At 46.4% G+C, this 26,780-nt stretch overlaps 1 protein-coding gene across 1 annotated transcript; it reads right to left on the bottom strand.

Moving 5' to 3' along the window:
- Positions 1-676: 676 nt before the first annotated feature.
- On the bottom strand, positions 677-5,093 carry LOC123145269 (3-hydroxy-3-methylglutaryl-coenzyme A reductase 1). Its single transcript, XM_044564639.1, has 4 exons — positions 3,910-5,093; positions 2,148-2,329; positions 1,492-1,838; positions 677-1,253 (listed from the first exon to the last, which is right to left on the bottom strand). Exons 1-4 carry the CDS (start codon positions 4,749-4,751, stop codon positions 1,011-1,013), a joined length of 1,614 nt encoding a protein of 537 aa, XP_044420574.1. The 5' UTR covers positions 4,752-5,093; the 3' UTR covers positions 677-1,010.
- Between the last annotated feature and the right edge of the window lie 21,687 nt (positions 5,094-26,780).

The raw sequence follows: 26,780 nt of genomic DNA, 5'->3' as shown, positions 1-26,780 counted from the left end.
TCAATTTCCTTGTAACGAAATTTGGAGGATGAAAATGCATCTAAAAAATCAAAGATTTCTCTTTGCTAGTTGTTAAGAATAGCAACCTTCTAAAGACAATCTTAAGAAAAGAGGATGGGAGGATCAGGTAAATGTGGGTTATGTTGTATGGAAGAAAGCATTGATCACCTTTTATTCTTCTACTATCCTCTGGCTAAATTTCTCTGGAGTGCAGTGGGTAGGAAATGCTAGAAGTCCTAATTCTATTTTTGACTTACTGTTCCTGAATTCTGCTAGTTTAGTTATACCGTTCCTTTTTATTTTGAGCTGTCAGTTTTACTGTTCCTGGATGTAGTATGTGGTACTGTGCTAGTCTCTCGCTGTGTAAGAGTTGATTTCTTGCGTTGGCCTCAGGTTAGCTTTTGCAAGTTATTTTGCAGCTTATGAAAAGATTTTACACTCAGCTTGGTGGGTTAGCACCTTGTGGATGTAGGCTGTTTTTATTTGAAAAAAACACAAAAAGATATAGGATATTTTGACAGGTACTCTCTCCATGTGCTAGATACATCCGTTTGAGCGGCAACTAAATCCGGACGGAGGAAGTATCTCAGTATAATGGAAATGGGGCTATGAAGCTCCTTTCCTCCAGACAAAATGTAAAATCTAGCATACTGCATAGAGAGAACAGTAACATCAATCACAAGCTAATCTGATATTCTGATCTGCTGCTATCTCAAACAACTGAAGAAAAAACATGTCTAAATGGTTACACAAGAAAACATAAACATCTGCAGAGCTACACAAACAAAAGTTACAATCAGAAACTGCACGATAGGTCAGGTGTTTTCTCCTTCACAAATTATGCTCGCAATACAGGTCGCATCTGGTTTCTGATGCCTGCGATCCGAAGGGAACCTAAACAGGACTCGCTCGCTTAATCAGCAGTATGTACAGGCAAGTCTCACTACTCTGCTAATTTGCTAGTCTCCTGTCTCAACACGGTAAGCACTGGATGGATCCCAGGGGGCTACTCACGAAGCAGCATTCGCAACATCTTTACTCGATCGATTGTACTTCATGTGGCTCTTCACAAGCTGACCAGCGGCTAGAGCAGCGAGGAGAGAGAGCTCGCCGGCAAGCACACTGCCCGCTACAATGGTAGCCAAAAGTCTAGCATTCGCACCTGGCGAGCCATGATTTGGGCCCTTCACACCAAGCAGGTTCAAACACGCGGCCTGTGAGGTGAGAGAGGTGCCCCCTCCAATTGTACCAACCTGAGAAATACAAACTGAAGTCATTATAATGGACATATTAATATGAGAAGAACAGTAGAAATTTAGGATTGATCGAATTACGGATCAGAAAGCATAACACAAAAACAAATGATTCAGCAAAGACTTATTGGCTAATAATTTTAGTCACTGAAGCCTGGCGATTACAGACTGCACTACAATCTACATAGAGAAGGAACTTGATTCCAGCTACCAAGAATGGAAAGGAAAATGGGATCACCTCGATGGACGGCATGGTCACAGAGATGTGGAGATCTTTTCCCTCATTCACTGCCTCCAACATGGTGATGCACTGTGAGCTTTCGACATTTTGCGCAGGATCCTGGCCAGTAGCAATGAATAGTGCAGTTACAATATTGCTTGCATGAGCATTGAAACCTCCAAGAGCTCCAGCTACAGCTGACCCAGCAAGGTTTTTGATAATGTTAAGCTCGACAAGTTTTTCCACAGTGGTTTTCAGAACACTCTGCACAACTCTTCCTTTAATTGTAGCCTCACAAACAACAGATTTCCCGCGACCATCTATCCAATTTACAGCAGTAGCCTTCTTGTCTGAACAGTAGTTACCTGATATAAGCAAAAAATTAAATCATTTTTCAAATGCTGGACAAAGAACAATGGTGATATTGGGTACTACTATACATCCAGGGAAAGTGCTGAATTGGTCCACTACAACATATATCATAAATAGGACCATGATAAGTATTTATTTTTTTGATAAAAGGACTACGGTAAGTTTGCTCCGGGTCAACAGAAAACTAGCAGATCTATTGTTTGCTTTGATCAGCAAAGCAGTGCATTAGTTATCTGCTAAAAGGATGTATTAGTTTTTAGAGAAAGAATGCAAGTCACAGTTTGCAAGGAAAGAGTTTAAACCAGATATGCTGATGACATCCATGTCGGGGAAGTTGTTCCGCAGGTAGCCCAAGACATTTTCGACACCTTTTGACACCATATTCATCCCCATAGCATCTCCAGTACTACAGGTAAACCTCATGTAAAGGTTTCTTCCAGCTAGTGCACACTGAATACCTTGTAGCCTACCAAATCTGCTTGATCTGTGGATATACCAGACAATGCAAACAACTTGGTTGTTACAATTGCTACAGAGGTTTACCCTTACATTAACTGTATTAATTAATTTAGTTAAGAAAGGATGCATATTACACAGTGAATCAAGCAAGCGGGTTAAATTATCTAGGGGTAGAAGTACTTATACAGTATACATATACTTCATACAGAACTAAATGTGAGCCATGGAATATAATAAATAAGAGGCTAACAAACTTGGGTACTCATGAAATAAATCACACATGGAGTAAAAGCTGTTTGAGAAAATGCAATCCGTGTTTAAACATTAGCACCAAAGCAGCAAGCATCACATTAGCACCCTAACAACAGACCATGTACCTAAACTCTGAGTAATTTGACAGTATACGATGCACCAAGAATCAAATGCTAAAGCACAAGCTAACAAAGATGCCATTTGTTAAACTTATTACCAACTCTAAAGTACCCATGGAAGTTAACCAATGCAAAAACTGCTAAGGAATGACCTAAGCTAACATCTGCCAATGGCAACACATGTTACCATGATTTCTCTAGACTTTGAAAGAACAGAAAATAACAACGTAAAGAACGCCACAACTATGAAACGGTGTGAACGAACAATACCCCAATTATAAAGAGTACTAAAAATGACAATATTAAAAACTTCTACACATGGACCAAAAGTCCCTCTATGTTCGAAAAAAGGGAAATAATAACTGCCTAAGCATCTACACAGTATAGACTGACACATAGGTATAGTAACTAGGCCAACAATAAAACATTACAAACAGCAAGTAACAAGCTGAGTCTAAACGCCATGAACCGACAGAACATATGTGACGTGCATCCTGAACCTCTGAAAGAGGATACGCCAGCACATGCTAACGGTTTAAAGTGCACAAGATGACATCAATTTCAGATCCTCTAAAATTCAAGAAGCGAAAACCGACACACGTTTGAGGAGACTCGCTAACGGTTTAAAGTGCACAAGATGACATCAATTTCAGATGCTCTAAAATTCGAGAAGCGAAAACCGACACACGTTTGAGGAGACAGCGACACTTTGTCGCCGTTCCCGAGGTTTGAGGAAACACAAAGCGACACTTTGTCGCCGTTCCTCAAGGTTTGAAGAAACACAAAGCGACACTTTGTCGCCGTTCCCCGAGGTTTGAGGAAACGCAAAGCGACACTTTGTCCCCGCTCCCCGAGGTTTGAAGAAACGCAAAACAACAATTCATGGTCAAATAATGCAGAAAAGGTATACGCTGGCATTTATCGCAGTTAGCTAGTAGCAATCAGATGAATCAGGCAATATAATTCTAATGATGCCTCAATATGTGGTTAAAGACGTTGTAGTTGCCTTAACAGAGTGCATGTGCAATATGGCAATAATACCCTGTAGCCACTACCCCATCATCAACAAAATGAGAAAGGGACTTGCTTTGGTGTGCAATCACCTGACTACATGCAGAACTACTTCTAGCTATGAGCATCACACCAATACTGAAAACATCACATGACAGCAAAAGAAGGCATTTTTCAATCATCACTCACACTATACTAGATCATCAGAGAGTGAGAGGCCTACTTATTGAAGACAGCAGCCAGCGCCTCAAAATTGGCAGGCGCCTCAAGAAACATCTTGAGCTCCGCTGCCCGCTTGGCGCTAGGTAACTTGACGGCGGGTGCGCGGGACATGGCGTCACGGAGCAGCACGCTGAAGGCACCCCCGGACGCTGCAATGGCCCTGCAGCCGCGGTTAACGCTGGCAACGAGGCATCCCTCAGTGGTGGCCATGGGAACATGGTAGTCGCGCCCGTCCAGGAGCAGCGGGCCGGCGACCCCGACCGGCAGCTGCACATACCCGACGGGCATCTCGCAGCATTGCCCGAGAATGGCCTCATAGTCGATCCCGTCGAAGGGGAGCCCCTCCACGCCCCGCCCGGTTATCCGCCGCAGCGCCTCTCGCCTCAGCCTGGCCGCGCGGCGGCAATCCCGAAGCCGCGACTCCAGGCGGTGCGACGGGAGCTCCCCGGAAACCACCGCGGCGACGATCTCCTCGTCCCCGTCGTCCGGGCAGTCAGGCATTGGCGCGGGCGCGACGGCCGCCGGCGAGCGGCGGGAGCCGTCCTGCCCCTCCTCGCGGCGGGCGCTGGCGGACTGCGCGAAGGGCACGGCGAAGAGGCTGAGGAGGTAGACGACGGAGGCGAGCTGGCAGACGACGGTGGCGAACTCGCGGCCGCCGAGGGGGAACCTGAGGGGCCGGCCCGGGTCGCTGCAGAGGCGGAGCAGGTCGCAGGAGGAGAGCACGAGCGAGACCATCGCGAGGCCGTTGGTGATCCGCACCGGGAGGGGCAGCGCGCCCGCGCCCGCGCCCGTGAGGGCCCTCCGCGCCGCCGCGATGCGGCCGCCGACCCGGCGCTCGTCCATTGGTCTAATCGCCGGGCCGCCGCGCGCGGGGGTCGGGGCGAGATTGCGGGCAGTTACAGGACGGGGCCGAGCGAGCAGGAGCAGGAGCCGGAGCCGCCTGTGCGACCGTGCTGCAATGTGTGTCTGCGTTGCCGCTGCTGGCTCGGGAGGCGCGTGTGCCGTGTGCGGGGAAGAGTGGTCGGTTGGGTCGATCCAAGGACGGGGAGGCGTCGGGTCCGGGGATCGGACGGCGAGGAGCGCGGCGTGGAGGGTTCTTGGTGTGCACGGAAAATGCAGCTGCCGAGGTGCAGGTCAGATGTTCGGCGTGACACGGATCAAAGCGACAGAGCTTCTTTCTTTTCTTGCAAGCAGAGGACCAAGAGGTTTGGTCGTATCTAGTGGACGAGAGATGGCAAACAGAACCAGTCCACGGCCTCCTAGACATGTCGGCCAAAACAATCTTCCCAGCACCCCAACCCCCTCAAAAGCCCGTGCGTACCCCCGGCCACCATACCTGGCCATGAAAACCCGGTCCGGTCGAAATAGCCCGACCTGGCCCGGCTCGGTCTTGCCCATGGGCCAGGGCTGGGCCCAAGTTTTGAGTCTGGAGGCTGGGCCGGGCCAGGCTTGGGCTTGGGCTTGGCATATTTGTGTTTTAAGAAAGCGGCCCGACTCAAGGCCCGATGGGCTTTTTCATTGATGGGCCGGGCTTGGGTCTGAAATCTAGGCCCGATGGTCGGTTTAGGCCTGGGTTTTTTTGCTGCGGGCTTTGTTGGGCCTGGCCTGGTTAGTTCGACTTATGGCCAGCTATACTGGTCACTGACCAGTAAAAAAAATCGACCCAGACAGACGCCTCAAATGGACCTCGAACGTCCGGGTTGACCGGCACTCCTCATATCCAGCCCAAAAATGAAGCAGATAAGAGGATGCCCGGGCACGTCCACCACGTCGGACCCGACAGGCCTACCCTGTTGGGGAACGTAGTAGAAAACAACAAAATCGCGCCTACACACACCCAAGATCAATATGAAGATACATAACGGGTTGAGATCACGATCGTTACCGTCACCGAGTTGCGGCAGAAGAAGAACGTGTCGGTGTAGATCGTACTTACTCCCTTCAACCGTCAATGAACGATCGCGCGGACCGCCCATGAACAGTCCCTCAAACCGAAGACCGAAAGCACGACCTCTCTACTTGGTTGCAAGCATGCAGTCTTCACGATCCGACAACGCTTCGATGTCCAGAGCTAATTGTCGCCGGAGAATTAGAGGGAGAAGATTAGAACCACACTAGGCTTCTAATTATGAGGATTAGAGAAACTAGACCAAGCTCTAATTAGTTAATTAGGACCAACTAGAACTAGGACTGGATGAACTAGAGGAGGCTCCAAAACTTGTGTGTCTCAATAGAGAAAAAACCCTAGTATATATAGGTTAGAGGAGAGGGAGAGAGGGCAGCCACCAAGGAGGGAAGGAGCCTCCTTGGGGCACCGGCTAGGAGGGAAGAGTCCAACTCCTCCCCCGGTACAATTCGGCCTCCCCCTTCCATAAGGGGGGTGGCCTTTTAAGGCCCGTTTGTATTAAATTAAATATAAAAGTGTTCTAAATATTTTCAGACCCTTATATATATAATTTAACAGCCCTCAAAACATTTTCCACCTATATATTAATTATTGGTAATACCCGCTATTACCCAATACTCTTTGAAACCCTTCTGGTGACCTCGAAATGCTTTCGGATCCTCTCGGAACTATTCTGAACATTAATGAAAATATTCCAAAAATATGTTCTCATCACTCCCGTCCTACTAACACTCAGCAGATCGTGATTGCCTTAAGCTTGGGACCCCGTAGGTTCGGTAACTCATAGACATGAATGAAACACCTTCGTTCAATGACCGACAGCAGAACTGTGGACGTCCATATCGATCCCTATGAGCACATGAATGATATTCGAGTGAACCTTTGTTTATCATGTGATGTTCCCTTTGCTTCACGATACTTCACAAAACCAGGGATGCATCGGTATCCTCCCGAGTCATCACATGCTCATTATACTATTATCCTCGCTACCGGTTTGTTCTTCTTTCTCATTATTGTGTTCCGGCATCCCCGTGACGAAGTCACCTGTGTCTGGCCAGACGATGAAGGGCGGCGTTTGTGAAGACCATATCCGAACCACAAGGCAACAAACAAAGACACTTTGCAACAACGCAGGAAACAAATAGGAAGGATGTGGAGAGGGCATTTGGAGAGGGCATTTGGAGTGCTTCAACCTCGTTGGGGAGTTGTTCGTGGAGCTGCAATGATATGGGAATCAAAAACTTTATGGCAGCTGATGACATGTTGTGTTATTTTGCACAATATGATTGACGAGGATGAGGGCGATGGTGTAGCCCAAACCAATGATTTTGAAGCGCTTGGAGAACAAGTTGAAATCTCGGGAGATCAAGATGCAAATTAGCTTATGAACTTCCTGCAGATGCATCAAAATCTTCTAGATCATTAGATGCACGCACAACTACTCAATGATCTTGTGGAGCATATGTGACCCACAATGTAAACCAAAGAGCTAATGTCTGAGTTGTGCACTTAAAATAAAATTTATGTAAGAACTATGTATTTTCGGTGCCAACAATTGTTATTTATGTGCGACATTGGTGTGTATGATGGACGTGCATGGATTTGCATGTATTTGAGAATTCGGATTTGAGGTATGTGGATGCCGAGCATGCCATATGAGGGGGCCGTTCGGCTGGGTCTGTGGGCGTGCCCGGGCGTATACGTGGATGTATAGGGGGGGCGGATTTGCCAAGTACGGTTGTAAATGCTCTTAAAGCATCTATATCAATCCCAAAAGGTTAATTTTCCCATATTTGCCTAAGGTCTAGTCCAGGGTGACGTTGCCGGCTATGGTGTCCCCAGCGAGGCCTTGCCAGGACTGTACCTGAGATGATGTTAATGACGGCGACGTTGGGTGTAGAGAACCGGTAACGGGTTGACTTAGTTCAGATGATGGTGCGTGGTAGTCCATGATAGATTTGGTGTGGGGAGATTTAGAGGGATGGCAGGGGCGGCGACAACATGTCAGGGGCGTGGCTCGTGCAAAGCGGGGCAGCGAAGTGTGCCCACTCTCCCATCCTACCTCCTCTTCAAATGCCCTCTGGGGCCTCGGATTTTCGGATGAACTCTCATCTTTGACGAGCAGGGGCTCCTTCGTGGCGCTCCTCCTCCCCTCAGTGCGATATGGGTGCGGGTACTCATCTCCTGCCTCCCCCTCTCTCTCCCTCTCTCTCCAATATATATACTTTGCATTTGGGGTTCACTTGAACCATGGATTTTTCCGGTAGTGAGTAGATCGGGTAGAGAGTTGTGTTTCTTATGCCGAACAGGGAGTTACAGTGCCCGAGCTCAGAGGGACCCTGAATCCTATCCATTGTTTCGGCTCTCGGGATCCGTGAAATGATTAGGGCCAACTCTGATACAGGCTGCGCAAAAGTCGCGTGTTGCAGTGTGGAGGTACAGAATAGTGGCATACGGTAGGGTAACATGGAGTAGTGCCATGAGGATTTGAAGCGAGTGCGTCATCTCCGAGTGCCAATAGATTCTGGTCTGTGGCCTAGGAAAGGATCTTGTAGGTGAGCCATTGATAACCCACAAGTATAGGGGATCAATTGTAGCTTTTTCGATAAATAAGAGGGTCGAACCCAACGAGGAGCTAAATGTAGAATTTATATTCTCTTCAAGTTCTATCGACCACCGATACAACTCTATGCACAATTAACGTTCACTTTACCTAAAATAAGAATAAAACTAGAAGTACTTTGCAGGTGTAAAGGGATAGGTTTGCAAGATAATAAAGAACATGGAAATACAAGTTAGGTGCTATTTTACTAAAAGTACAATTAGGTTAGTATAGCGAGTGTGGAAAAGTGGTGGTAGAATTTACGAAATTGTCCTTAAGCAATTGGCTAAGTTATTAGACCGATAACAAGTTTTTATGTGGGAGAGGCCACTGCTAGCATGTCATCCCTTACTTGGAATTCTATGCACTTATGATTGGAACTATTAGCAAGCATCCGCAACTACTAATGTTCATTAAGGTAGAAAAATTCCAACCATAGCATTAAGATATATTGGTCCCCCTTCAATCCCGTATGAATCAATTTCTATGGTAGGAAGAAGCTTCTGCCACTTTTTGAAGGAAATATGCCCTAGAGGCAATAATAAAGTTGTTATTTATATTTCCTTATATCATGATAAATGTTTTGTTGGGAATCGTAGCATAATTTAAAATTTTCCTACGCTCACCAAGATGCATCTATGGAGTATACTAGCAACGAGGGGAAAGGAGTGCATCTACATACCCTTGTAGCTCGCGAGCGGAAGCGTTCCAATGAACGTGGATGACGGAGTCGTACTCGCCGTGATCCAAATCACCGATGACCGAGTGCCGAACGGACGGCACCTCCGCGTTCAACACACGTACGGTACAGCGACGTCTCCTCCTTCTTGATCCAGCAAGGGGGAAGGAGAGGTTGATGGAGATCCAGCAGCACGACGGCGTGGTGGTGGATGTAGCGGGATGCCAGCAGGGCTTCGCCGAGCATATACGAGAGAGAGAGAGAGAGGTGTTGCAGGGGGAGAGGGAGGCGCCCAAGGCTGTCGTGTTGCTGCCCTCCCTCCCCCCTTTATATAGGCCCCCTTGGGAGGGGGGGGGCGTCGGCCAAACCCCATCTAGGGTGGGGGGCGGCGGCCAAGGGGGGTGCCTTGCCCCCCAAGGCAAGTGGGAAGCCCCCCACCCTAGGGTTTGCAACCCTAGGCGCATGGGGGGAGGCCCATGGGGGGCGCCCAGCCCACTAGGGGCTGGTTCCCTTCCCACTTCAGCCCACGGGGCCCTCCGGGATAGGTGGCCCCACCCGGTGGACCCCCGGGACCCTTCCGGTGGTCCCGGTACAATACCGGTAACCCCCAAAACTTTCCCGGTGGCCGAAACTTGACTTTCTATATATAAATCTTCACCTCCGGACCATTCCGGAACCTCTCGTGACGTCCGGGATCTCATCCGGGACTCTGAACAACTTTCGGGTTTCCGCATACACATATCTCTACAACCCTAGCGTCACCGAACCTTAAGTGTGTAGACCCTACGGGTTCGGGAGACATGCAGACATGACCGAGACGCCTCTCCGGTCAATAACCAACAGCGGGATCTGGATACCCATGTTGGCCCCCACATGTTCCACGATGATCTCATCGGATGAACCACGGTGTCAACGATTCAATCAATCCCGTATGCAATTCCCTTTGTCAATCGATATGTTACTTGCCCGAGATTCGATCGTCGGTATCCCAATACCTTGTTCAATCTCGTTACCGGCAAGTCTCTTTACTCGTACCGCAATGCATGATCCCGTGACTAACGCCTTAGTCACATTGAGCTAATTATGATGATGCATTACCGAGTGGGCCTAGAGATACCTCTCCGTCACACGGAGTGACAAATCCCAGTCTCGATCCGTGCCAACCCAACAGACACTTTCGGAGATACCCGTAGTGCACCTTTATAGTCACCCAGTTACGTTGTGACGTTTGGCACACCCAAAGCACTCCTACGGTATCCGGGAGTTGCACGATCTCATGGTCTAAGGAAAATATACTTGACATTGGAAAAGCTCTAGCAAACGAAACTACACGATCTTTTATGCTATGCTTAGGATTGGGTCTTGTCCATCACATCATTCTCCTAATGATGTGATCCCGTTATCAATGACATCCAATGTCCATAGTCAGGAAACCATGACTATCTATTGATCAACGAGCTAGTCAACTAGAGGCTTACTAGGGACACGTTGTGGTCTATGTATTCACACATGTATTATGATTTCCGGATAACACAATTATAGCATGAACAATAGACAATTATCATGAACAAAGAAACATAATAATAACCATTTATTATTGCCTCTAGGGCATATTTCCAACAGTCTCCCACTTGCACTAGAGTCAATAATCTAGTTACATTGTGATGAATCGAACACCCATTGTGTCCTGGTGTTCATCATGTTTTGCTCTAGGGAGAGGTTTAGTCAACGGATCTGCTACATTCAGGTCCGTATGTCTCCATTTTGAACACTTTCACGAATGGAGTTGAAGCGACGCTTGATATGCCTGGTCTTCCTGTGAAACCTGGGCTCCTTCGCAAGGGCAATGGCTCCAGTGTTGTGACAGAAGAGAGTCATCGGGCCCGACGCATTGGGAATCACCCCTAGGTCGGTAATGAACTCCTTCATCCAGACTGCTTCCTGTGCTGCCTCCGAGGCTGCCATGTACTCCGCTTCACATGTAGATCCCGCCACGACGCTTTGCTTGCAACTGCACCAGCTTACTGCTCCTCCATTCAAAATATACACGTATCCGGTTTGTGACTTCGAGTAATCCAGATCTGTGTCGAAGCTAGCGTCGACGTAACCCTTTACGACGAGCTCTTCGTCACCTCCATAAACGAGAAACATATCCTTAGTCCTTTTCAGGTACTTTAGGATATTCTTGACCGTTGTCCAGTGTTCCATGCCGGGATTACTTTGGTACCTTCCTACCAAACTTACGGCAAGGTTTACATCAGGTCTGGTACACAGCATGGCATACATAATAGACCCTATGGCCGAGGCATAGGGGATGACACTCATCTTTTCTATATCTTCTGCCGTGGTCGGACATTGAGCCGTGCTCAATTGCACACCTTGCAATACAGGCAAGAACCCCTTCTTGGACTGATCCATATTGAACTTCTTCAATATCTTGTCAAGGTATGTACTCTGTGAAAGACCAATGAGGCGTCTTGATCTATCTATATAGATCTTGATGCCTAATATATAAGCAGCTTCTCCAAGGTCCTTCATTGAAAAACACTTATTCAAATAGGCCTTTACACTCTCCAAGAATTCTATATCATTTCCCATCAACAGTATGTCATCCACATATAATATGAGAAATGCTACAGAGCTCCCACTCACTTTCTTGTAAACACAGGCTTCTCCATAAGTCTGTGTAAACCCAAACGCTTTGATCATCTCATCAAAGCGAATGTTCCAACTCCGAGATGCTTGCACCAGCCCATAGATTGAGCGATGGAGCTTGCATACTTTGTTAGCATTCTTAGGATTGACAAAACCTTCCGGCTGCATCATATACAACTCTTCCTTAAGGAAGCCGTTAAGGAATGCCGTTTTGACGTCCATCTGCCATATCTCATAATCATAGTATGCGGCAATTGCTAACATGATTCGGACGGACTTCAGCTTCGCTACGGGTGAGAAAGTCTCATCGTAGTCAACCCCTTGAACTTGTCGATAACCCTTAGCGACAAGTCGAGCCTTATAGATGGTCACATTACCATCCGCGTCCGTCTTCTTCTTAAAGATCCATTTGTTTTCTATGGCTCGCCGATCATCGGGCAAGTCAGTCAAAGTACATACTTCGTTTCATACATGGATCCTATCTCGGATTTCATGGCTTCTAGCCATTTGTCGGAATCCGGGCCCGCCATCGCTTCTTCATAGTTCGAAGGTTCACCGTTGTCTAACAACATGATTTCCAGGATAGGGTTGCCGTACCACTCTGGTGCGGAACGTGTCCTTGTGGACCTACGAAGTTCAGCAACTTGATCTGAAGCTTCATGATCATCATCATTAACTTCCTCCCCAGTCGGTGTAGGCACCACAGGAACATTTTCCCGCGCTGCGCTACTTTCCGGTTCGGAAGGGGTGACTATCACCTCATCAAGTTCCACTTTCCTCCCACTCAATTCTTTCGAGAGAAACTCCTTCTCCAGAAAGGACCCGTTCTTGGCAACGAAGATCTTGCCTTCGGATCTGAGGTAGAAGGTATACCCAATAGTTTCCTTAGGGTATCCTATGAAGACGCATTTTTCCGACTTGGGTTTGAGCTTTTCAGGTTGAAGTTTCTTGACATAAGCATCGCATCCCCAAACTTTTAGAAACGACAGCTTAGGTTTCTTCCCAAACCATAATTTATACGGTGTCGTCTCAACGGATTTCGACGGAGCCCTATTTAAAGTGCATGCGGCAGTCTCTAAAGCATAGCCCCAAAATGAGAACGGTAAATCGGTAAGAGACATCATAGATCACACCATATCCAATAGAGTGCGATTACGACGTTTGGACACACCATTTCTCTGAGGTGTTCCAGGCGGCGTGAGTTGTGAAACTATTCCACATTTCCTTAAGTGTACACCAAATTCGTGACTTAAATATTCTCCACCATGATCTGATCGTAAGAATTTTATTTTCCTGTCATGTTGATTCTCAACTTCACTCTGAAATTCCTTGAACTTTTCAAAGGTTTCAGACTTGTGTTTCATTAGATAGACATACCCATATCTACTTAAATCATCAGTGAGAGTGAGAACATAACGATATCCTCCGCGAGCCTCAACACTCATTGGACCGCACACATCGGTATGTATGATTTCCAATAAGTTGGTTGCTCGCTCCATTGTTCCGGAGAACGGAGTCTTGGTCATCTTACCCATGAGGCATGGTTCGCACGTGTCAAATGATTCGTAATCAAGAGACTCCAAAAGTCCATCTGCATGGAGCTTCTTCATGCGCTTGACACCAATGTGACCAAGGCGGCAGTGCCACAAGTATGTGGGACTATCGTTATCAACTTTACATCTTTTGGTATTCACACTATGAACATGTGTAACATCACGTTCGAGATTCATCAAAAATAAACCATTGACCAGCGGGGCATGACCATAAAACATATCTCTCAAATAAATATAACAACCATTATTCTCGGATTTAAATGAGTAACCATCTCGAATTAAACGAGATCCAGATACAATGTTCATGCTCAAAGCTGGCACTAAATAACAATTATTGAGGTTTAAAACTAATCCTGTGGGTAGATGCAGAGGTAGCGTGCCGACGGCGATCACATCGACCTTGGAACCATTCCCGACGCGCATCGTCACCTCGTCCTTCGCCAGTCTCCGTTTATTCCGTAGTTCCTGTTTTGAGTTACAAATATGAGCAACCGCACTGGTATCAAATACCCAGGAGCTACTACGAGTACTGGTAAGGTACACATCAATTACATGTATATCACATATACCTTTGGTGTTGCCGGCCTTCTTGTCCGCTAAGTATTTGGGGCAGTTCCGCTTCCAGTGACCACTTCCCTTACAATAAAAGCACTCAGTTTCAGGCTTGGGTCCATTCTTTGACTTCTTCCCGGCAACTGGCTTACCGGGCGCGGCAACTCCCTTGCCGTCCTTCTTGAAGTTCTTCTTACCCTTGCCCTTCTTGAACTTAGTGGTTTTATTCACCATCAACACTTGATGTTCTTTTCTGATTTCCACCTCCGCTGATTCAGCATCGAATATACCTCAGGAATGGTCTTTTCCATCCCCTGCATATTGTAGTTCATCACAAAGCTCTTGAAGCTTGGTGGAAGCGACTGAAGGATTCTGTCAATGACCGCGTCATCCGGGAGATTAACTCCCAGCTGAGTCAAGCGGTTGTGCAACCCAGACATTTTGAGTATGTGCTCACTTACAGAACTATTTTCCTCCATTTTACAGCTAAAGAACTTGTCGGAGACTTCATATCTCTCGACCCGGGCATGAGCTTGGAAAACCAATTTCAGCTCCTCGAACATCTCATATGCTCCATGTTTCTCAAAACGCTTTTGGAGACCCGGTTCTAGACTGTAAAGCATGCCGCACTGAACGAGGGAGTAATCATCAGCACGCTGCTGCCAAGCGTTCATAACGTCTTGGTTTTCTGGGATTGGTGCTTCACCTAGCGGTGCTTCTAGGACATAATCTTTCTTGGCTACTATGAGGATGATCCTCAGGTTCCCGACCCAGTCCGTATAGTTGCTGCCATCATCTTTCAGCTTGGTTTTCTCTAGGAACGCGTTGAAATTGAGGACAACGTTTTCCATTTGATCTACAAGACATAGTGTAAAGATTTTAGACTAAGTTCATGATAATTAAGTTCATCTAATCAAATTATTTAATGAACTCCCACTCAGATAGATATCCCTCTAGTCATCTAAGTGAAACATGATCCGAGTTAACTAGGCCGTGTCCGATCATCACGTGAGACGGACTAGTCAAGATCGGTGAACATCTCCATGTTGATCGTATCTTCTATACGACTCATGCTCGACCTTTCGGTCCTCCGTGTTCCGAGGCCATGTCTGTACATGCTAGGCTCGTCAAGTCAACCTAAGTGTATTGCGTGTGTTCCGAGGCCATGTCTGTACATGCTAGGCTCGTCAACACCCGTTGTATTCGAACGTTAGAATCTATCACACCCGATCATCACGTGGTGCTTCGAAACAACGAACCTTCGCAACGGTGCACAGTTAGGGTGAACACTTTCTTGAAATTATTATAAGGGATCATCTTACTTACTACCGTCGTTCTAAGCAAATAAGATGCAAAAACATGATAAACATCACATGCAATCAAATAGTGACATGATAAGGCCAATATCATTATGCTCCTTTGATCTCCATCTTCGGGGCACCATGATCATCTTCGTCACCGGCATGACACCATGATCTCCATCATCATGATCTCCATCATTGTGTCTTCATGAAGTCATCACGCCAACGATTACTTCTACTTCTATGGCTAACGCGTTTAGCAACAAAGTAAAGTAAATTACATGGCGTTATTCAATGACACGCAGGTCATACAAAATAATAAAGACAACTCCTATGGCTCCTGCTGGTTGTCATACTCATCGACATGCAAGTCGTGATTCCTATTACAAGAATATGATCAATCTCATACATCACATATATCATTCATCACATCTTCTGGCCATATCACATCACATAGCACTAGCTGCAAAAACAAGTTAGACGTCCTCTAATTGTTATTGCAAGTTTTTACGTGGTTTGTAGGTTTCTAGCAAGAACGTTTTCTTACCTACGTATGACCACAACGTGATTTGCCAATTTCTATTTACCCTTCATAAGGACCCTTTTCATCGAATCCGTTCCGACTAAAGTAGGAGAGACAGACACCCGCTAGCCACCTTATGCAACTAGTGCATGTTAGTCGGTGGAACCTGTCTCATGTAAGCGTACGTGTAAGGTCGGTCCGGGCCGCTTCATCCTACAATGCCGCCGAAACAAGAAACGACTAGTAGCGGCAAGAAGAATTGGCAAACTCAACGCCCACAACTGCTTTGTGTTCTACTCGTGCATAGTAACTACGCATAGGCCTGGCTCATGATGCCACTGTTGGGAATCGTAGCATAATTTAAAATTTTCCTACGCTCACCAAGATGCATGTATGGAGTATACTAGCAACGAGGGGAAAGGAGTGCATCTACATACCCTTGTAGCTCGCGAGCGGAAGCGTTCCAATGAACGTGGATGACGGAGTCGTACTCGCCGTGATCCAAATCACCGATGACCGAGTGCCGAACGGACGGCACCTCCGCGTTCAACACACGTACGGTACAGCAACGTCTCCTCCTTCTTGATCCAGCAAGGGGGAAGGAGAGGTTGATGGAGATCCAGCAGCACGACGGCGTGGTGGTGGATGTAGCGGGATGCCGGCAGGGCTTCGCCGAGCATATACGAGAGAGAGAGGTGTTGCAGGGGGAGAGGGAGGCGCCCAAGGCTGTCGTGTTGCTGCCCTCCCTCCCCCCTTTATATAGGCCCCCTTGGGAGGGGGGGGGGCGTCGGCGAAACCCCATCTAGGGTGGGGGGCGGCGGCCAAGGGGGGTGCCTTGCCCCCCAAGGCAAGTGGGAAGCCCCCCACCCTAGGGTTTGCAACCCTAGGCGCATGGGGGGAGGCCCATGGGGGGGCGCCCAGCCCACTAGGGGCTGGTTCCCTTCCCACTTCAGCCCACGGGGCCCTCCGGGATAGGTGGCCCCACCCGGTGGACCCCCGGGACCCTTCCGGTGGTCCCGGTACAATACCGGTAACCCCCGAAACTTTCCCGGTGGCCGAAACTTGACTTTCTATATATAAATCTTCACCTCCAGACCATTCCGGAACCTCTCGTGACGTCCGGGATCTCATCCGGGACTCCGAACAACTTTCGGGTTTCCGCATACACATATCTCTAATACCCTAGCGTCACCGAACCTTAAGTGTGTAGACCCTACGGGTTCGGGAGACATGCAGACATGACCGAGACGCCTCTCCGGTCAATAACCAACAGCGGGATCTGGATACCCATGTTGGCCCCCACATGTTCCACGATGATCTCATCGGATGAACCACGGTGTCGACGATTCAATCAATCCCGTATGCAATTCCCTTTGTCAATCGATATGTTACTCGCCCGAGATTCGATCGTCGGTATCCCAATACCTTGTTCAATCTCGTTACCGGCAAGTCTCTTTACTCGTACCGCAATGCATGATCCCGTGACTAACGCCTTAGTCACATTGAGCTCATTATGATGATGCATTACCGAGTGGGCCCAGAGATACCTCTCCGTCACACGGAGTGACAAATCCCAGTCTCGATCCGTGCCAACCCAACAGACACTTTCGGAGATACCCGTAGTGCACCTTTATAGTCACCCAGTTACGTTGTGACGTTTGGCACACCCAAAGCACTCCTACGGTATCCGGGAGTTGCACGATCTCATGGTCTAAGGAAAATATACTTGACATTGGAAAAGCTCTAGCAAACGAAACTACACGATCTTTTATGCTATGCTTAGGATTGGGTCTTGTCCATCACATCATTCTCCTAATGATGTGATCCCGTTATCAATGACATCCAATGTCCATAGTCAGGAAACCATGACTATCTATTGATCAACGAGCTAGTCAACTAGAGGCTTACTAGGGACACGTTGTGGTCTATGTATTCACACATGTATTATGATTTCCGGATAACACAATTATAGCATGAACAATAGACAATTATCATGAACAAAGAAACATAATAATAACCATTTATTATTGCCTCTAGGGCATATTTCCAACATGTTTATTATTCATGCTAGAATTGTATTAACCGGAAACTTAGTACATGTGTGAATACATAGACAAACAGAGTGTCACTAGTATGCCTCTACTTGACTAGCTCGTTAATCAAAGATGGTTAAGTTTCCTAGCCATAGACAAAGAGTTGTCATTTGATGGACGGGATCACATCATTAGAGAATGATGTGATTGACTTGATCCATCCATTAGCTTAGCACTATGATCGTTTAGTTTAGTGCTATTGCTTTCTTCATAACTTATACATGTTCCTATGAGTATGAGATTATGCAACTCCCAAATACCGGAGGAACACTTAGTGTGCTATCAAACGTCACAACATAACTGGGTGATTATAAATATGCTCTATAGGTGTCTACGATGGTGTTTGTTGAGTTGGCATAGATCGAGATTAGGATTTGTCACTCCGATTGTCGGAGAGGTATCTCTGGGCCCTCTCGGTAATGCACATCACTATAAGCCTTGCAAGCAATGTGACTAATGAGTTAGTTACGGGATGATGCATTACGGAACGTGTCAAGAGACTTGCCGGTAACAAGATTGAACTAGGTATTGAGATACCGGCGATCGAATCTCGGGCAAGTAACGTACAGATGACAAAGGGAACAACGTATGTTGTTATGCGGTTTGACCGATAAAGATCTTTGTAGAATATGTAGGAACCAATATGAGCATCAAGGTTCCGCTATTGGTTATTGACCGGAGATGAGTCTCGGTCATGTCTACATAGTTCTCGAACCCGTAGGGTCCGCATGCTTAACGTTCGATGACGATCGGTATTATGAGTTTATGTGTTTTGATGTGCCGAAGGTAGTTCGGAGTCCCGGATTGGATCACGGACAGGACGAGGACTCTCGAAATGGTCGAGACATAAATATTGATATATTGGAAGGGTATGTTTGGACACCGGAATGGTTTCGAGTAAGTTCGGGCATATATCGAAGTACCGGGGGGTTACCGGAACCCCCTGGGGAGTCAATGGGCCTTATTGGGCCTTAGTGGGAGAGAGGAGGAGGCGGCCAAGGTGGGGGCGGCCCCCCAAGCCCAATCCAAATTGGGAGGGGGCGCCGGCCCCCCTTTCCTTCTCTCCTTCTCCCTCTTCCTTCTTCTCCTACTCCAACTAGGGAAAGGGGGGAGACCTACTCCTACTAGGAGTAGGACTCCCCCTTGGGCGCGCCATAGAGAGGTCCGGCCCTCCCCTCCTCCCCTCCTTTATATACGGGGGAGGGGGCACCCCATAGACACACAAGTTGATAGTTGTCTTAGCCGTGTGCGGTGCCCCCTCCACAGATTTTCACCTCAGTCATATCCTTGTAGAGCTTAGGCGAAACCCTGCGTCGGTAACTTCATCATCACTGTCACCATGCCGTCGTGCTGATGAAACTCTCCCTCGGCCTCAGCTGGATTAAGAGTACGAGGGACGTCACCGAGCTGAACGTGTGCAGATCGCGGAGGTGCCGTGCGTTTGGTACTTGGGTCGGTTGGATCGCGAACACGTTCAACTACATCAACCGCGTTACTAAACGCTTCCGCTTTCGGTCTACGAGGGTACGTGGACACACTCTCCCCGCTCATTGCTATGCATCACCTAGATGGATCTTGTGTGTGCGTAGGCAATTTTTTTGAAATACTACGTTCCCAACAGTGGCATCCGAGCCAGGTCTATGCGTAGATGTTATATGCACGAGTAGAACACAAAGAGTTGTGGGCGATAATAGTCATACTCCTTACCAGCATGTCATACTTTGATTCAGCGGTATTGTTGGATGAAGCGGCTGAGACCGACATTACGCATACGCTTACACGAGACTGGTTCTACCGACGTGCTTCGCACACAGGTGGCTAGTGGGTGTCTGTTTCTCCAACTTTAGTTGAATCGAGTGTGACTACGCCCGGTCCTTGTTGAAGGTTAAAACAACAAACTTGACGAAAAATCGTTGTGGTTTTGATGCGTAGGTAAGAATGGTTCTAGCTAAGCCCGTAGCAGCCACGTAAAACTTGCAACAACAAAGTAGAGGACGTCTAGCTTGTTTTTGCAGGGCATGTTGTGATGTGATATGGTCAAGACGTGATTATATAAATTGTTGCATGAGGTGATCATGTTTTGTAACATAGTTATCGGCAACTGGCAGGAGCCATATGGTTGTCGCTTTATTGTATAAAATGCAATCGCCATGTAATTGCTTTACTTTATCACTAAGCGGTAGCGATAGTCGTAGAAGCAATAGTTGGCGAGACGACAATGATGCTTCGATGGAGATCAAGGTGTCAAGCCGGTGACGATGGTGATCATGACGGTTCTTTGGAGCTGGAGATCAAAGGCACAAGATGATGATGGCCATATCATATCACTTATATTGATTGCATGTGATGTTTATCCTTTATGCATCTTATTTTGCTTAGTACGGTGGTAGCATTATAAGATGATCTCTCACTAAATTTCAAGGTATAAGTGTTCTCCCTGAGTATGCACCGTTGCTACAGTTCGTCGTGCCGAGACACCACGTGATGATCGGGTGTGATAAGCTCTACGTTCACATACAACGGGTGCAAGCCAGTTTTGCACACGCAGAATACTCAGGTTAAACTTGACGAGCCTATCATATGCAGATATGGCCTCGGAACACTAAGACCGAAAGGTCGAGCGTGAATCATATAGTAGATACGATCAACATAGTGATGTTCACAATTGAAAACTACTCCATCTCACGTGATGATCAGACATGGTTTAGTTGATATGGATCACGTGATCACTTAGATGATTAGAGGGATGTCTATCTAAGTGGGAGTTCTTAAGTAATATGATTAATTGAACTTTAGTTTATCATGAAATTAGTACCTGATAGTATTTTGCGTGTCTATGTTGTTGTAGATAAATGGCCCGTACTGTTGTTCCGTTGAATTTTAATGCGTTCCTAGAGAAAGCTAAGTTGAAAGATGATGGTAGCAATTACACGGACTGGGTCCGTAACTTGAGGATTATCCTCATTGCTGCATAGAAGAATTATGTCCTGGAAGCGCCGCCGGGTACCAAACCCGCTGCAGGAGCAACGCCAAATGTTGTGAACACCTGGCAGAGCAAAGCTGATGACTACTCGATAGTTCAGTGTGCCATGCTTTATGGCTTAGAACCGGGACTTCAACGACGTTTTGAACGTCATGGAGCATATGAGATGTTCCAGGAGTTGAAGTTAATATTTCAAGCAAATGCCCGGATTGAGATATATGAAGTCCCCAATAAGTTCTACAGCTGCAGAGTGGAGGAGAATAGTTCTGTCAGTGAGCATATACTCAGAATGTCTGGGTACCACAATCACTTGACTCAGCTGGGAGTTAATCTTCCAGTTGATAGTGTCATTGATAGAGTTCTTCAATGACTGCCACCAAGCTACAAAAGCTTCATGATGAACTATAATATGCAAGGGATGGATGAGACGATTTCCGAGCTCTTCGCAATGCTAAAGGCTGCGGAGGTAGAAATCAAGAAGGAGCATCAAGTGTTGATGGTCAATAAGACCACTAGTTTCAAGAAAAAGGGCAAAGGGAAGAAGGGGAACTTCAAGAAGAACGGCAAACAAGTTGCTGCTCAAGTGAAGAAGCCCAAGTCTGGACCTAAGACTGAGACTGAGTGCTTCTACTGCAAAGGGACTAGTCACTGGAGGCGGAACTGCCCCAAGTATTTGGCGGGAAAGAAGGATGGCAAAGTGAAAGGTATATTTGATATACATGTTATTGATGTGTACCTTACTAATGCTCGCAGTAGCGCCTGGGTATTTGATACTGGTTCTTTTGCTAATATTTGCAACTTGAAACAGGGGCTACGGATTAAGCGAAGATTGGCTAAGGACGAGGTGACGATGCGCGTGGGAAATGGTTCCAAAGTCGATGTGATCGCCGTCGGCACGCTACCTCTACATCTACCTTCGGGATTAAATTTAGACCTGAATAATTGTTATTTGGTGCCAGCGTTAAGCATGAACATTATATCTGGATCTTGTTTGATGCGAGATAGCTATTCATTTAAATTAGAGAATAATGGTTGTTCTATTTATATGAATAATATCTTTTATGGTCATGCACCCTTGATGAGTGGTCTATTTTTACTAAATCTTGATAGTAGTGATACACATGTTCATAGTATTGAAGCCAAAAGATATAAGTTTAATAATGATAGTGCAACTTATTTGTGGCACTGCCGTTTAGGTCATATTGGTGTAAAAGCGCATGAAGAAACTCCATTCTGATGGGCTTTTGGAATCACTTGATTATGAATCACTTGATGCTTGTGAACCATGCCTCATGGGCAAGATGACTAAGACTCCGTTCTCCGGAACAATGGAGCGAGCAACAGACTTGTTGGAAATAATACATACTGATGTATGCGGTCCGATGAGTGTTGATGCTCGTAGTGGGTATCGTTATTTTCTGACCTTCACAGATGATTTGAGCAGATATGGGTATATCTACTTGATGAAACATAAGTCTGAAACATTTGAAAAGTTCAAAGAATTTCAGAGTGAAGTGAAAAATCATTGTAACAAGAAAATAAAGTTTCTACGATCTGACCATGGAGGAGAATATTTGAGTTACGAGTTTGGTCTTCATTTGAAACAATGCGGAATAGTTTCGCAACTCACGCCACCCAGAACACCACAGCGTAATGGTGTGTCCGAACGTCGTAATCGTACTTTATTAGATATGGTGCGATCTATGTTGTCTCTTACTGATTTACCGCTATCATTTTGGGGTTATGCTTTAGAGACGGCTGAATTCACGTTAAATAGGGCACCATCTAAATCCGTTGAGACGACGCCATATGAACTGTGGTTTGGCAAGAAACCCAAGTTGTCATTTCTTAAAGTTTGGGGCTGCGATGCTTATGTGAAAAAGCTTCAACCTGATAAGCACGAACCCAAATCGTAGAAATGTGTCTTCATAGGATACCCAAAGGAGACTGTTGGGTACACCTTCTATCACGGATCCGAAGGCAAGATATTCGTTGCTAAGAATGGATCCTTTCTAGAAAAGGAGTTTCTCTCGAAAGAAGTGAGTGGGAGGAAAGTAGAACTTGACGAGGTAATTATACCTACTCCCTTATTGGAAAGTAGTTCATCACAGAAATCAGTTCCAGTAATTCCTACACCAGTAAGTGAGGAAGCTAATGATGATGATCATGAAACTTCTGATCAAGTTACTACCGAACCTCGTAGGTCAACCAGAGTAAGATCCGCACCAGAGTGGTACGGTAATCCTGTTCTGGAGGTCATGTTACTTGACCATGACGAACCTACGAACTATGAGGAAGCGATGATGAGCCCAGATTCCGCAAAATGGCTTGAGGCCATGAAATCTGAGATGGGATCCATGTATGAGAACAAAGTGTGGACTTTGATTGACTTGCCCGATGATCGGCAAGCCATAGAGAATAAATGGATCTTCAAGAAGAAGACTGACGCTGGCGGTAATGTTACTGTCTACAAAGCTCAACTTGTTGCGAAAGGTTTTTGACAAGTTCAAGGAGTTGACTACGATGAGACCTTCTCACCGGTAGCGATGCTTAAGTCCGTCCGAATCATGTTAGCAATTACTGCATTTTATGATTATGAAATTTGGCAAATGGATGTCAAAACTGCATTCCTTAATGGATATCTTAAAGAAGAGTTGTATATGATGCAACCAGAAGGTTTTGTCGATCCGAAAGGTGCTAACAAAGTGTGCAAGCTCCAGCGATCTATTTATGGACTGGTGCAAGCCTCTCGGAGTTGGAATATACGCTTTGATAGTGTGATCAAAGCATATGGTTTTATACGGACTTTTGGAGAAGCCTGTACTTACAAGAAAGTGAGTGGGAGCTCTGTAGTATTTCTGATATTATATGTGGATGACATATTGTTAATCGGAAATGATACTGAATTTCTGAATAGCATAAAAGGATACTTGAATAAGAATTTTTCAATGAAAGACCTCGGTGAAGCTGCTTATATATATTGGGCATCAAGATCCATAGAGATAAATCAAGACGCTTAATTGGACTTTCACAAAGCACATACCTTGATAAAGTTTTGAAGAAGTTCAAAATGGATCAAGCAAAGAAAGGGTTCTTGCTGTGTTAGAAGGTGTGAAGTTGAGTCAGACTCAATGCCCGACCACTGCAGAAGATAGAGAGAAAATGAAAGTCATTCCCTATGCTTCATCCATAGGTTCTCTCATGTATGCAATGCTGTGTACCAGACCTGATGTGTGCCTTGCTATTAGTTTAGCAGGGAGGTACCAAAGTAATCCAGGAGTGGATCACTGGACAGCGGTCAAGAACATCCTGAAATACCTGAAAAGGACAAGGATATGTTTCTCGTTTATGGAGGTGACAAAAAGCTCGTCGTAAATGGTTACGTCGATGCAAGCTTTGACACTGATCCGGATGACTCTAAGTCACAAACCGGATACGTATTTTTATTGAATGGTGGAGCTGTCAGTTGGTGCAGTTCCAAGCAGAGCGTCGTGGCGGGATCTACGTGTGAAGCAGAGTACATAGCTACTTCGGAAGCAGCAAATGAAGGAGTCTGGATGAAGGAGTTCATATCCGATCTAGGTGTCATACCTAGTGCACCGGGTCCAATGAAAATCTTTTGTGACAATACTGGTGCAATTGCCTTGGCAAAGGAATCCAGATTTCACAAGTGAACCAAGCACATCAAGAGACGCTTCAATTCCATCCGCGACCAAGTCAAGGAGGGAGACATAGAGATTTGCAAGATACATATGGATCTGAATGTTGCAGACCCGTTGACTAAGCCTCTCTCACGAGCAAAACATGATCAGCACCAAGACTCCATAGGTGTTAGAATCATTACAATGTAACCTAGATTATTGACTCTAGTGCAAGTGGGAGACTAGGAAATATGCCCTAGAGGCAATAATAAAGTTGTTATTTACATTTCCTTATATCATGATAAATGTTTATTATTCATGCTAGAATTGTATTAACCGAAAACTTAGTACATGTGTGAATACATAGACAATCAGAGTGTCACTAGTATGCCTCTACTTGACTAGCTCGTTAATCAAAGATGGTTAAGTTTCCTAGCCATAGACAAAGAGTTGTCATTTGATGAACGGGATCACATCATTAGAGAATGATGTGATTGACTTGACCCATCCGTTAGCTTAGCACTATGATCGTTTAGTTTATTGCTATTGCTTTCTTCATAACTTATACATGTTCCTATGACTAAGAGATTATGCAACTCCCGAATACCGGAGGAACACTTAGTGTGCTATCAAACGTCACAACGTAACTGGGTGATTATAAATATGCTCTACAGGTGTCTCCAATGGTGTTTGTTGAGTTGGCATAGATCGATATTAGGATTTATCACTCCGATTGTTGGAGAGGTATCTCTTGGCACTCTCGGTAATGCACATCACTATAAGCCTCGCAAGCAATGTGACTAATGAGTTATTTACGGGATGATGCATTACGGGACGAGTAAAGAGACTTGCTGGTGACGAGATTGAACTAGGTATTGAGATACCGACGATCGAATCTCGGGCAAGTAACGTACCGATGCGAAGGGAACAACATATATTGTTATGCGGTTTGACCGATAAAGATCTTCGTAGAATATGTAGGAACCAATATGAGCATCCAGGTTCCGCTATGGGTTATTGACCGGAGATGAGTCTCGGTCATGTCTACATAGTTCTCGAACCCATAGGGTCCGCACGCTTAACGTTCGATGATGATCGATATTATGAGTTTATGTGTTTTGATGTACTGAAGGTAGTTCGGAGTCCCGGATTTGATCGCGGACATGACGAGGAGTCTCGAAATGGTCGAGACATAAAGATCGATATATTGGAAGGGTATGTTTGGACACCAGAATGGTTTCGGATAAGTTCGGGCATATATCGGAGTACCGGGGGGGGGGGGGTTACCGGAACCCCCCGAGGAGTCAATGGGCCTGATTGGGCCTTAGTGGGAGAGAGGAGGAGGCGGCCAAGGTGGGGGCGCCCCCCAAGCCGAATCCGAATTGGGAGGGGGGCCGCCCCCCTTTCCTTCTCTCCTTCTCCCTCGTTATTTTTCTCCTACTCCAACTAGGGAAAGGGGGGAAACCTACTCCTACTGGGAGTAGGACTCCCCCTAGGGCGCGCCATAGAGAGGGTCGGCCCTCCCCTCCTCCCCTCCTTTATATACGGGGGAGGGGGGCACCCTATAGACACACAAGTTGACAGTTGTCTTAGCCGTGTGCGGTGCCCCCCTCCACAGATTTTCACCTCGGTCATATCGTTGTAGAGCTTAGGCGAAGACCTGCATCGGTAACTTCGTCATCACCGTCACCATGCCGTCATGCTGACGAAACTCTCCCTCGGCCTCAGCTGGATCAAGAGTACGAGGGATGTCGCCGAGCTGAACATGTGCAGATCGCGGAGGTGCCGTGCGTTCAGTACTTGGATCGGTTGGATCGTGAAGACGTTCGACTACATCAACTGCGTTACTAAACGCTTCCACTTTCGGTCTACGAGGGTACATGGACACACTCTCCCCGCTCGTTGCTATGCATCACCTAGATGGATCTTGCGTGTGCGTAGGCAAATTTTTTGAAATACTACATTCCCAACACTTTTGCCCTCCAATGCACAGTCCTATCAACATAAAACTAACCCTATGGTGTGATCCACACGCGCACTCATATGATGGGCACCAAAGGACGGAAACATAACCACAAGAAAATTAAACCAAATCATAGCAATTCACCAATTACCCCAAAGGATAACAAAAATCTACTCGACCATCATAGGATGGAAACACATCATTGGAGAATAATATGAAGCATAAAGCACCATGTTCAAGTAGGGGATACAATGGGTTGCGGGGGAGTGGACCCTTGAATATAGATGAGGTAAGGTGATGGAGGTGTTGGTGAAGATGACAGAGTTGTTGGAGTAGACCGCCGTCACACGATGATTGCCCCGGCGGTGTTTCGGCGCCACCAAGAGAGTGGGGGAGAGAGCCCCCTCCTTCTTATTTCTTG

This window comes from Triticum aestivum, chromosome 6D (genome assembly GCF_018294505.1).
Source record: "Triticum aestivum cultivar Chinese Spring chromosome 6D, IWGSC CS RefSeq v2.1, whole genome shotgun sequence".
Classification (NCBI taxonomy): domain Eukaryota; kingdom Viridiplantae; phylum Streptophyta; class Magnoliopsida; order Poales; family Poaceae; genus Triticum; species Triticum aestivum.
This window is presented reverse-complemented; position numbering and strand designations above follow the sequence as displayed.

Excerpts from the sequence above, each read along its gene's own strand:
- LOC123145269 (XM_044564639.1), bottom strand. The coding sequence starts at position 4,751 with ATGGACGAGCGCCGGGTCGGCGGCCGCATCGCGGCGGCGCGGAGGGCC. Across the intron at positions 2,330-3,909 it reads CTGGCTGCTGTCTTCAATAA|ATCAAGCAGATTTGGTAGGC; the intron begins GTAGGCCTCTCA and ends GTATATCCACAG. Across the intron at positions 1,254-1,491 it reads TGACCATGCCGTCCATCGAG|GTTGGTACAATTGGAGGGGG; the intron begins GTGATCCCATTT and ends TGTATTTCTCAG.